Source organism: Coloeus monedula (assembly GCF_965178545.1).
Source record: "Coloeus monedula genome assembly, chromosome: 6".
NCBI classification, from domain to species: Eukaryota; Metazoa; Chordata; class Aves; order Passeriformes; family Corvidae; genus Coloeus; species Coloeus monedula.
In genome coordinates, this window is record NC_138786.1 from 12,097,538 (window position 1) to 12,109,861 (window position 12,324).

General features: G+C 38.4%; 1 protein-coding gene across 5 annotated transcripts in view; it reads right to left on the reverse strand.

Moving 5' to 3' along the window:
• Positions 1 to 539: 539 nt before the first annotated feature.
• The window catches only part of ZNF143 (zinc finger protein 143), a 37,119-nt gene continuing 25,334 nt past the window's right edge, over positions 540 to 12,324 (reverse strand). For 4 of the 5 annotated variants that reach the window (XM_082283395.1, XM_082283392.1, XM_082283396.1 and 1 more), the window contains exons 10-16: positions 11,348 to 11,473; positions 8,220 to 8,399; positions 6,899 to 7,126; positions 5,488 to 5,636; positions 3,977 to 4,138; positions 3,031 to 3,177; positions 540 to 1,262 (exon numbers count right to left, since the gene is read on the reverse strand). In XM_082283395.1, coding sequence (XP_082139521.1) covers positions 1,179 to 1,262; positions 3,031 to 3,177; positions 3,977 to 4,138; positions 5,488 to 5,636; positions 6,899 to 7,126; positions 8,220 to 8,399; positions 11,348 to 11,473 — 1,076 coding nt within the window. In that variant the 3' untranslated portion in view covers positions 540 to 1,178. The remainder of the gene's footprint in view (positions 1,263 to 3,030; positions 3,178 to 3,976; positions 4,139 to 5,487; positions 5,637 to 6,898; positions 7,127 to 8,219; positions 8,400 to 11,347; positions 11,474 to 12,324) is intronic. The other variant, XM_082283394.1, reaches the window with a different exon arrangement.

The window sequence follows — 12,324 nt, forward strand, 5'->3', positions numbered from 1 at the left end:
TTCTCCTTTACAGAATGATAATTGGAGAGGAGCATTGTACTTACATCATCATTAATCCCTTTTTTCTAGTTACTTGTGTCCTGATTTTCAAAAGCACTGATTATCAGCACATCCTAGGTACTGAATGGTAGCAGCAGGCACTCAGAACTGTTGAAAATAGACTGTTAGTACTTGTACTTTTGCTGCAAATGCACCATTTGAAAATAGTTCTCTTGAAAATGGGTAACTTCACCTTCTAGTGAAAATCACCCTTGTAGTGTTTTAGAATGTCTGAAATAACTATTACCAGTATTTGCTTAATACACTATAGTGGATTACGATCAAAATTAATGTCAAAAAATTAAGTTTATGATAAATAAACTTTGGAAAAATTTATACAAGGCCGTAAATAAATAATTTGAACTTCAGTCTCAGTAAGAAGTAAAACAATACGTCACACAACAATATCATCCTATCTAAACAATACAATCTTGCTATATTTTATTGCATAATAATTTGAGAGTAACATCTTAAGTAAAATATGTAAAGAAACAAAATCATTAGATTTACTTTCTTTAATATTGAACAACCAGTTCTTTGTACATAATCCAATTTAAAGATAATATAATTAGCACTTCCAGCATTAACAGTCTGTATTTACAATGAATGAGATGGGGTAGACAATCTAAAGAGTATTCAAATCTGTATGAAACAAATCAAAATACGAAGATTTACAGTAGTAGGCTCAAAATCCAAGACTTTTCCATTGATGGAATGCAATTTAAAAAGGCTTTGTTGCCTTATTACTTGTAAGGGTTCCTGAAATGGTTATTTAAACAGCTGAAATCTTCAGTAATGCCTTCATTATTTGTACATGACAGTAAAAATTAATTCCAATACTTCTATTTTTACTTGCTTGTAGACCAGTCTGAAATCTGATGAAAAGAGAACAAGGAAGTTTACTATGTAATCCTAATTCCATATTCCTGAATACAACAGTTGGAAGTAGATGATGTCAGTCCATTCCAAGGGTTATGTACACAAAACTTAGAAAATGTTCTTCACTCTTGCATAAAATGTGTACACAGTATCAGTGAGTAGGGGACTTCAAAGTTTTTATGGGCTGTTGCTGGCATGGACCTTTGTTGGTTGAAAATAAAATACCTTTCACTCTATTGTTCTGGTAGCAGTTTTAGAAGTTAATCATCAATCCCTGGTGTTTCCCCCTGTTGTATTCTGGAGGCTATTCTAATGGCTTCTTCCAGAGACTGTTGTTCTCCAAGCTGAAACAAATGCATTGAAACAGAAATAAATCCAAAATGTTACACTTGTATAATAAATGCATCAAAAAAGATCTGAAAGCAAAGATCTAGATATCAAACAGTACTTCAGCCCAAATAAGTGTGATCAGTATTGTCACACCTCTCGTGGGTAATATATACCAGCAGCTATCTAATCAGCATGACAATTAAGATAGCTGCTGATAGGAGATTAAGCTGAGTTTCTATGTAACTACTAAATACATTTGCTTCAAAGAACTGCTGCATGATAAACACACTTCATGACCCACAAAGTAGGTCATATTTCAACTTGGCAGATATTACAAAGCTCAGACAAGGCTTGCAGAAATCACAGTGGCTGTTGCCTTACATTTTATCACTGGTAAAGCAAACAAACGTCTTCATTTTTCTTAACATTCTAACAGAAAGTCAGCTCTTTTGACACAATTTTGGGAAGGAATCCATGGAGTTTTATAATATGTTCATGGGAACACTGAAGACAACCTCAACCTCACAGAAAAATATAAAGCTGGCCGTTAGCTATTGGCTCAGGAGAAACACGTATGAGAGTGTGAAAGGTAAAACCAGATTGTCTGAGCTAATGGAACAGTTCTAAGTACCACTTGTTATTTTTACAGTCACTGCATATCACATTCTGGAGCCACTCAAGTCAAGACCTCTGTTTTCACCTTGTTAGGGCTTCAATTGGACTATCAGGCTACTGGCTTTACCTGTACTTAGAAACCAAATGGATTCATTTATTAGGATCAAAGTACAAAAGAAAAGCCAATCAAACCCTCAGGAATAATCAATAGTATTTTCATTTTGTATTGTCTCTCTTCTAGTTGTGTATTTAAAGTTTAATTAATGTGAAGAGACTTAACCAAACTCCGCACTGCTGGTAACAGAAGAGGGGCTTGTGCAGGTCTGTTTTCCTTTCATTCAAAGGACCACTGCTGAGGGTGCAAGTTACTTTTTTTCTTGCTCTCATGCAAACAGTTGCCTTCTGACATGGTTTCTCTTACAGGCAGTTTTGATTACTGCCAACTTAGCTCAAAAGAGAGGACTTCAGAACTTCTCGACTTTCATTGCTCTTTCAAGCAGCATCTGACTTGCTATTTTCCATTTAACAAAGGTTAAAATAACAATCTCTTGTTTCTGCTCGAGGATATTAATACTATTCCTTTCAACCTGAGCTCTAAAGAAGTCTTTCATACCTAGAAACTACCTTTTCCTGACAGTGTTTGAACAATGTGAAGAACTGTTTACAGAGACTGCTTGTACTGTGCTGGTTTGGCACATAACAGAAGGTCACTATTTCCAGAGATTTCTGATTATTAATCTTTCTATATAACTGTTTGCACTATTTTGCTATTAGCATTTCAAGGCTGAAATAATAAATTTGCTAATTTTTTAAGTTCATAGCAATTTATCCTTGAGAGTTTGGCTTAATATGTGTCAGCTCTATATGTAAAGCTGAAGGATGAACAAAAGCACTTTTTCACTGAAAACCTGTGACTCCGTGAACAACTCATTTGGCCCTCCCCCAGCCTTCCTCTTTTTTGGGAGTTCCACAAGTAGATTTGGAAAATCAGATGCTGCTTATTTCTCTTCCTAATCCTATAAATTATTTTAAATATGAGATCATATGGTTGTGGGCTATTTTTTTTTCCAGGGAAACCAAGCTTATTCAAATCATTTTGTTACCTGGCTAGGAGCCCTAGCTCTAGAAATAAGAAACATTCCAAAAAACCATTTATCCCCATCTTACCTGTACTGCAATTTGTGTCCCATTGGATGTAGCCAACAATGTAACAGGTCTAGTTTCTGTAGTCACTAGATGGTGTCCGTGCTGCTGGTGTCCCATTTCTGAGGAGGCACTATGGAATGCTGCTAGGTCTTGGGCCACAATAGCGACCTTCAGGACAAAGGGAGAGAATCATCTGCATGACACATCTCTTCCTGCTCCTGACCTCACACCACCACTGCCTTCACAGTTACAGTCAAAGCTGGGATCGCTCATGAGCATAACTGTACTGTGCAAAAGAAAATTGCCGTAACTGTGTTCTCTAAGTTACCAACTAGCTCTTAAAATATAAATATCCTCAGGACTGCAGCTATTCAATAAATGCACCTAAGACCTGTGATTATCTACACAGGGATTAATAACTATCTTCATTTGCATGTGGTGCAATTTTAGAACAGCAGAATGCATTTTAACTTAGAGATTATATCATCATATTTGGACTAAAAAGTTAGCTGTTTTATCTGTGTATTAAAAAACAACCCAGAGATAAATGCTTACACAAATGTTTCCCATCTGCCAAATAAATTACAGTCCCATAATATTAACCACTGAAATTACAGTTCATACTGGATTCTAGTCTCAGTTATGCCACTCATTTACTATGTGACTTCGGGGAAAATGCTTGGCATTTCTAGATCTTATTTTACATACACCTAAATGAAATTATTGGACTGGTACCTCAGAAATTTTTCTTGGTGCTCAGTTGTTTTTAAAACATTCTGCCATCTGCTGATGTATAGCACTGGACTAGAACACATCAGGCACTTATGAGGGGAATGTGTTGGCCAGGTGCTGGAAAATGCTTTGCTGAGATAAATCGCCATCAATGACAGAAGTGTGATGGCTCAGGTGGCCGTTTGATACCCGCTCCTAAAGGGCCATGACACAGGTGTGCAGGACAGTGTCTCACCTGCTGTCCCTCGGTGCCCTCTGCAGTGACCATGGCCACGGAATGTGTTCCCGCAGAGGAGATGACGGCGTCGTGGGCAGGGACTGTGATGGTGGTGCCATCTTGTGTCACCATGGTGATGGTATTGCCGATGGCCTGCATGTCTGCCTGGGATATGTTCACCTGCAACACAGAGCAGCTCCTGAAGCAAAGAAGGGTTTGATTGCTGCTCATGTCAGAGCCCTTGGTCCATGTGCCTCACTGGCTGGGCTCGAACAGTTCATGACCTTTCAGATACACTTATCTGTCTACAGAAAAGAATATGGCTCTCAGTAGTAAGAAAGAGGTTGCATACCCAATCCCAGAGTCTACAACTCCATGTTAGTCAGAGTGCATCCCAAATAACAGCATAACAGATTATCTATGCATGTGTCTTTCACAGAGGTCAGTGGGATTCAAGGCGTACCACCCGACATACTTTGATCTTGATGGAAATAGTAAACAGGCCTATGAGGGCTTAGAATTTAAACCACAAATAAACAATCCATAACAAATTAATGATATAAATTGCTAATGTCACCAGTATAAATGTATTAGGGCATCAGATATACAATTTGATGTCTGATTTACAAGGTAATAAATCCCACAACTGAAGTCAAGCTGAAAGATAATTTAAATGTAAGAAATCTATGTCAAGGCTTCTGCAGGCCTTCACTTTAGAGGGTAAAAATGCCAGTTACTTAGTATTCCTGCAATATCCAGAGCTGCCAATATAGCAGGCCCCTTGGATATTTCATTTCAGTCTGAATTCAGAATATATCTTTCATATGTTTCTGGTATTTCAGCTGTCCTGCCAGTTAAGATAGAAACTTTTTCCCATAAGCCTTCAACATATTGCCATAGTGAATCAAGACAGTTGTACTGAAATCCCTTTCTAAAGAAATTTCATATAAAATCCTTAAAAATATGTATCCATGAAAAACCTTAAAAAAAAAGACAGCCATAGTAATGTTCAAGTGGAAAATAGTATCAAAGCATTCCTTATCATTTAGTTTATGTTAGAAATGGTAAGAACTGCACACTACCAGCCAAACTGCTTGTAAAGGAAGCACCTGGACTGAAAAGACTTCCCACCCTCAGCCCCCCAAAGTGTGTGCAGACAAGACAATGAATATGCCCGTCAGATATTAACAGCATAATCTGGGAATTGTGAGAAACCTCAGAAACAGGCTGTATATATAACAGTTGTTAAAACAGCCCTTTGCAGAGAGACAAAGAGAACATGGAGAGCCCAAACTTCTAACTTTGTATTAATACAGCTACATGTGTCAAAATATGTGGTTTCACTCAGGCATTCCACAGGAGGCACAACCCTAAACATATCCTGACGCAACTCCAAAGAAGCTTCTTTCCTTAAGAAACCCACATTTATCAAGACTCCTAAGTGATTTCAGAGAGTCAATGGAGAATCTGCAAACCTGTGCCTCAATTCTCAGCATGGTTTTGTCAGCCCTTGAGCACTGGTTACTTACGTGTTGGGTGCCATCCTGGGATATTAGTGCTACTTGTTGGCCTAATCCTGACTGAGTAACTGTAGCGACCTGGGCAGAAATGACATCTTCTCCGTCTACACCTGTCACGTAGGTGATCTGGGAGCCTTTGAGCACGTCTTCACCTTGACCTGTTTGATAGAAAGAAGGCAAGAGGATATTTTACATACTCTAAATGCTCCCAGGAGACCAAATTACAAGGATTAAGTCCCAGTCTAGTTTGAAGGTTTTAAACACTCCAACAAAAAAATTTAGTGGAAAGATGAGAAAAATAAAAGAAGGAAAGATACCAGAAACAAGTCAGAAAATCTTTTTTGGGAACACGAGGCATAATCTTCTAGCAATGAGTTTAAAGACACATAAATACTACATATAAAGAAGCTACACATTTAGTTTATAAGCAAATACTAAAATGTGACAAACATTTCTAATTTATTCATTAAATGTTAACCTCTCTATGCAAGGGACTCCATACAAACACAACTGGAAATTTTTTTTAGAAAGTTATTAATTAACAAACATACAGAAGAACACAGTAATGCCTTTGTGTGAAGATGTAAGTAAGTTCATTATCTTGATAAATGTTTAACCTCAGCAAATGAATCTTATCATTCCTTTAAAGGAAGGAATTAGGATATAGCAAGTCTGCTTGAGGCATTCAGTGCAGTTTCCCACAAACGTGTAGCAAAACAACTTTTCTAACCAAAACAGTGTGTGTGGATATTTCTCATCTTAAGGAACATCTAAAAATCACAATTTGACAAGTGGTGTTTGTCCTATCACAGTATTTCCTTCAGTCTGATCCATATATTCACAGGATTCAATACTCATGATACCATGAACAGTATACTTTGAGGAGTACTGCACCACAGCAGCTCCTTTTCATCTCTGCCTCCAGGATAGTTTACAGAAACTGCTCTAAGCCACAGCAAATCCAGCTCATTTCACTGTGCTGCAAAACCAGATGTTTTTTCTCAAGGCAAGAGCCTTTACTCCCACACAAAAGATTGTCACCAGCCATGGTGTTATATATACACTCTTTGAAAAATCCCTAATAAAAATCCACCAGGTTGTAATGGGCTTAGATTCTCTCTGGTCCCTTCCCCACATTCATATTTTTAGCAGGTTTGCTGAGACTGAAACTCAAATTTCTCCCTTAACCCCGGGAGTGCTATAAATGAGTTTATTATCTGGCCAATTACTCCTGCAATTTCTGTTCTCAAGTTGCCTACCACCCTAAGAAGTCTTACAGAGAAATTAAGATACCTTTATTAAGTACTTTAGCTTTTTATCTATGCTTTAATTTCCTTGGCTATCAAAATCTCCCAGAAAAATACCATCCAGCCCATTTTTTTTTTTTAACAACAAGAGACTCAAAGGCTGCAATTCTAACCTGGAGGTGGCTCAAAGAAAGCCTCTTGTTCTTCCTCAATGGGCTCTGTGTCGTTGTGCGCTGTCCGTTTGTGCATAGCAAGGGTAGAGATCTGCTTGTAGGTCTTCCCGCAGTGATTGCAGTTGTATGGTTTGGAATGAGTATGTACAACATGATGTTTGTATAAACTGGAATACTCTGTGAAACGTTTATCACAGCCAGGAACTGTACAGACATAAGGCTTCTCCCCTGCATGGGAAAACAAAAGGAATAAAGAGAACTTGATTCAGGATGCACAGGAAAAGCTGCTGCCAGCAAATGATATTTAGGGACAAACCTTCATTACCATCCTTTGACTTCAAAGGCAGCAGAGAAGCTCAACCTCACAAAGTTTATCAATGCAACCTCTAACTGTCTTTTTTTAAGAACTACTGCCAGTACAAGTTGGGCCCATTTTCCTCCCTATCACTCCATCTAGAATACCCTTCTGATGAAGGCAGAATGATACCGGCTGAAAGCTGCAATTTCAGTTTGTCGTTGTACTGAGAATTTTGTTCTTTATTACTGGAAGCCCCATAGTTTTCCTTGATGATCTGACATGTTGATTAGCTAGTTTGAGTCTTTAAAGCTCTGAGGAAATCCATAGGAAGCATGTGTATAGACAATTATAGTTTCATCTAGAAGCACCTTTCATTTTAAAATCAATGAAACAAGTGTCCAGATTACCATGTAAACTAAAAATATAAACTGAGATACAAAATGCCCCTCTATAAAGTTTGTCTGTTTTTCTATAAAATAGATAATGCTACCAAGCTGATATGGCTATCACTGGCTTTTAGATTTTAGAATCTTCAAATTTGTGCTTATTATTTGTGCTCACTAACCCTGAAAATCAAGTTGGATAAGTATTTTCACATCCAGTCTATAAAAAAGGAAATTTTGACCACAGTTCCAGCAGCAAGGAAAATACAGCTGGGATGAAAGGGTGACTCATAGAAGTGAGCCAAAGTTAAGCTCAGACTTGTCCTTTACTGGTATTTATTTAAGAAACAGCTCACAAGGGAGGCAAGCCCCAGAATCATAATAAGGATTCAGCCCAACGTCCAGTTTAAAAGACTTTGTATCCAAACCAACATTCTTCTGCCTTGACAGCAAGGTGGGAAATGTAACTACTTAAGTATCCTCAGCTGAGGGGAGAAGAGGCCCAAACAGAAGTACCAAGCCAAGTCATATAAACATGACTATACCCAATTACAACACACCAAAACATTGTTCACAAGGAGAATGACACAGCCTCTCCCAAGCAGATTCCACCTCAAAATACAATAAATCACTCATATACCTGTGTGTATTCTCACATGATTCTTATAATTAGTTGCACTGGCAAAAGCTCTCCCACATCCTGGCTCTGTACAGTAGTAAGGCCTTTCGCCTGTATGTGTCCTGATGTGAACCTTTCTAATATTAGATGTTGTGAATGACCTGCCACATCCTTCAAAGGGACACTTGAAAGGCCTTTCACCTGAAAAAAAAAGACAAGAAAAGGTACACACACAAAAGTTATAAAAGAATGAAAATCCTAAATTACACTTAGACTGGAATGTAGGAACCTAAATCTACCTAATTCTATCTTTAAGATCCTCAGTCAGAAATACCATGAACACGCCACTGTGGAGTGTTCTAGTTTAGCCAAAATGAGCAAAATTCAGGAAAACCATACAGTCTGTAAGCTAAATTATCAAGCATTTAGATTAGGACTTTAACATGTATAGAACAGATTCAGTTGCTTGGATTAGCTTCCGCACTGCCCATAATCTAACAACTATTTAACAACCCCCCCAACTAATACATATATTATCCAAACCAAGGTATCATACCATTGACATTTGACAATTGTTAATTCTTAAAATGAAAAAAATACCTTCATGATTTAACATATAACCAGGATAAACATGGATTAGTAAAATTTGTTATAGAAAGCACTTAACCTTAAAAAAGAACAAACTTTCTAAAGAGAAGCAGCCATGAAACTCAAGTTTCAAACCCCCAAACCGAAGCAAATCACAAATACAAATTTTAGATTAAATCTCTTTGTGTAATATAAGTTTAAGTGCAATAATTTACATCACTGCACCAAACCATTTCACTGTGAATAGTAGAAAAGGCCAACCAATAATACTCCAATAACCCTGACCTTTCAGATCTGTCAAAGCACACAGAGAAGGAGAGCAAAGGGGGTTAAATTTGGAGAAATTCGAGCCACTGACAGGCTGTCCTGGTGTAATTTGCCACTTCTAGAGCCAAGTACATTGCACTGCACTGTGCTGCTTACCAAAGAGCAGAATCTGAGAGCAAGAGAGAGCAGAACACCACTACAGATACAACAACAGGTACTTAAAAATAAAAGAACAAGTCCTGATAGACAGTAATACCATGAAACTCCTAAGCAGTTCGCTCCTTGGCAGAGGAAACTACTATTCACTCCTTCGGGCAGCTGTTTTGGGAAGGTTTTCCAGCTTCCTGCCAAGGCAGTGTGCATTCCCCGTACATGCCTCGGTGTTGTGTTACCATGGCTCCCCTAATCCTTGCTTCAGCCAGGACCCCAAACGCGTCTGAAAGCAGCAGAGTTGCAGAGCCAACCCCACCCAACAACAGACCCTGCACCAGAAACCAAAACAGATCGCTCTTAAACAATGCCCGCAGGAATGTCACCCGACCGGTCCCTGAAGGGGCCTTTTCAAATTCGAATGAACTTCCCAGCAAAGCGACCTGTTTCCAGGTGACAGAGAATTCCAACACTAGAAATGCAAAGCCTTGAAGCTCTGCCCCACTGCAGCACGAGGTACCCTCCACAGCAGCTTTTCTGATGCCAAAGTTGAGTGTCTGGGGAAGTCAGGGAGAAACCCGAGGCAAGCATTTGATGGCACTGAGACTTGACTCTACTCAAAGAGACGGGGGGAAAGCCACTTTTGGTTAAAATAGGCAGAAAATGAAGAAAGCGCTGACCCTGATGTACCTACTAAAGGAATGGAAAGGTTTCTGAGCCAGGAGAGAGAGTGGGAGAGCCCAGACCTGCCTCCACCGGGTGCACTGCTGCAGCTTGCACAAGGCATGAGCGCATACTGCTCCCTCCACCTGCACAAAGGAGTTGCTGCAATTTTCTCCTCATTCTTTAGCTTCCTGAAAACACTCATAAATCTAAAATAAGACACCTCTGGCCCCTGGACTGCTGGGAGATTATGATTCTATTACTGATATTGTTCAGGTGGGTAGGTTACATAGCGCTGGCTCAAGTCTTTTGTCTCAACTGCTAAACAGAGAGAGACTAAATTACCACACAACTTCTGTGGCCATAAAGAAGTAAAGAAAACAGTCCACAGCTAATGAAGTTGTCCATACTACAGAAACCTTTCAGTTCATAGTCTGTACTGGATGCAGTGCATATCAACTGTTCTTTTTCTAGAGCTGAGATGATACGTGTTCATCCTGATGTTTAAAAATCAAGATAGCACTAATCCCAACAGATTGTCTTTCTGTATGGGAGTCCAAAAAAAGCAGAAATATTTTAATGTAATCCTGAGTTTTTACAATTTTTATTGCCTGTATTTACATCCCACCCCCCCATATTATTATTTTTAATTTGAAAAAAATCAAACCCCCTATTTCTTTTTCTTCTTGACTCACTAAAATTCAGACAGTTTACTGGAAAAATTTGTCAGTGTTCTAGAAGAGACATAAATATATTTAATGGAATAGGTTAGCAAGTGATACATTGTTCTTCCTACATTTAAGGGTTGTTTTTCTTTTTTTTTTTAAGATCACAGGCACAAAGGAGACATTGTGCAAACTTGTTTACACGTGTGTACACCCACAGTTTTGCAGAGAGTAGTGTGTGCTGTCTAAAATTTGTGGCTTGGCTCTCAATTTAATGTTTTTAGACAAAATGTAAGGTTTTATTTTTTGTGTCTGTGCAAGTTTCAGTAACAGTTGGTTTTCTACGATATTTTTGTTTTTGCTGGAAGAAGGGATGGGAAATCAGGATAACAAGCTCAGAAAGTAAACCTTCATGAAGCTGGCATGCAAGTTATATTAAAGCACCAAAACTGAGGAACACTGAAGCCATTTCTGAAAGGCAAGACAGAGGTGATTGAGGAAAAGTTCCTTGTTCTGTTACAGCTGCAGATGAAACTGTAAAGGCAGTGAGTGACTCAGTGACAATGTCGGTAAGGCACTGCTAAAAGTTAGTGCATTTGCAATAGCAGTGTGAATGCTTAAGCACTTTTTCCAAGAAAAGCATGCTGGATTTTCAGTAAATGCTTACCATGCTGAAATGCTGTTGAGCTCACTGGGCTTCAGAAAGAGAATATACACAGGCTGATTTTTTAAGTATAAAGTCAGAGAATGAGGAAAGAGAAAAAACTAAAAATCCACCTAAGTGAATTAGCAAATAGTAATGTGTGCTGCTAGTACCTGTGTGGGTCCGAATGTGTTTCTGCAGGTCTCCTGAAGTCTTGAAGGATTTGGTGCAGTTCTCTTCTGTGCACCGATAAGGCTTTTCACCAGTGTGTGTTCGCACGTGACTTTTTAACCCATACCCTGGAGATCAGAAAGGATGTTACCACAGCATAAGCACAAAGTAAGGATACTCATAAACCATCACCAGCAAAAGCTGTGCTTGCCATTCCAATCAGGAATGTTGATGAGTAAAATTTACTCTTTCATTCTTCACAAGCTCTTCATTCTACCCTACAGAGCAGCAGAACTTTGGATAACAGTTTGGAAATTCTTTCATTCTTTACTTTTGAAAAAAATACACTTCCATAATGCTTCTCCTTCCCTTCAGAAGGATAAACTGCAATTATTACAATTTGGACAAATATTTATTCTGCCTTCTGAGGAAGCTATATGCTGTGCATTCCACCTAGTTTTTACTTCTTCCCACTACTGTCATCAAAATGACATTTAATTATTTGCTCATAGGAAAAGCAATACCACTAATGAAGTCAGCAGTAAAATCAGATGAGCAGTCACAGACACTTATTCTCTTTAAGATCACTTTTAGGAACTCATCATCATCAAAAACTCCACCAGTCTGAAGTGAACATTGGATCAGGCCCTCTATAAATTATTTTGCAATGAACATTTAACCAAGATTTTCCTTTCGGCACCTCTCTGAAAGGATAATGACTGAAGAAGCCTGAAACTGTCGTTTTAGAAAATTATTTTGCAATGAGCATTTAACCAAGATTTTCCTTTCAGCACCTCTCTGAAAGGATTATGACTAAAGAAGCCTGAAACTGCAGTTTTAGAAAATGAACCTGAATTTCACTTGTACCCACAAGTGATGTACATATTTCTACAAAAAGTCTGTAAGAAAATAGCATCTGCTTTAATTTCAGAGTGTTCTCCCCAAAACAGCTGAAATTCCTATTCTTGATGCTTTTATA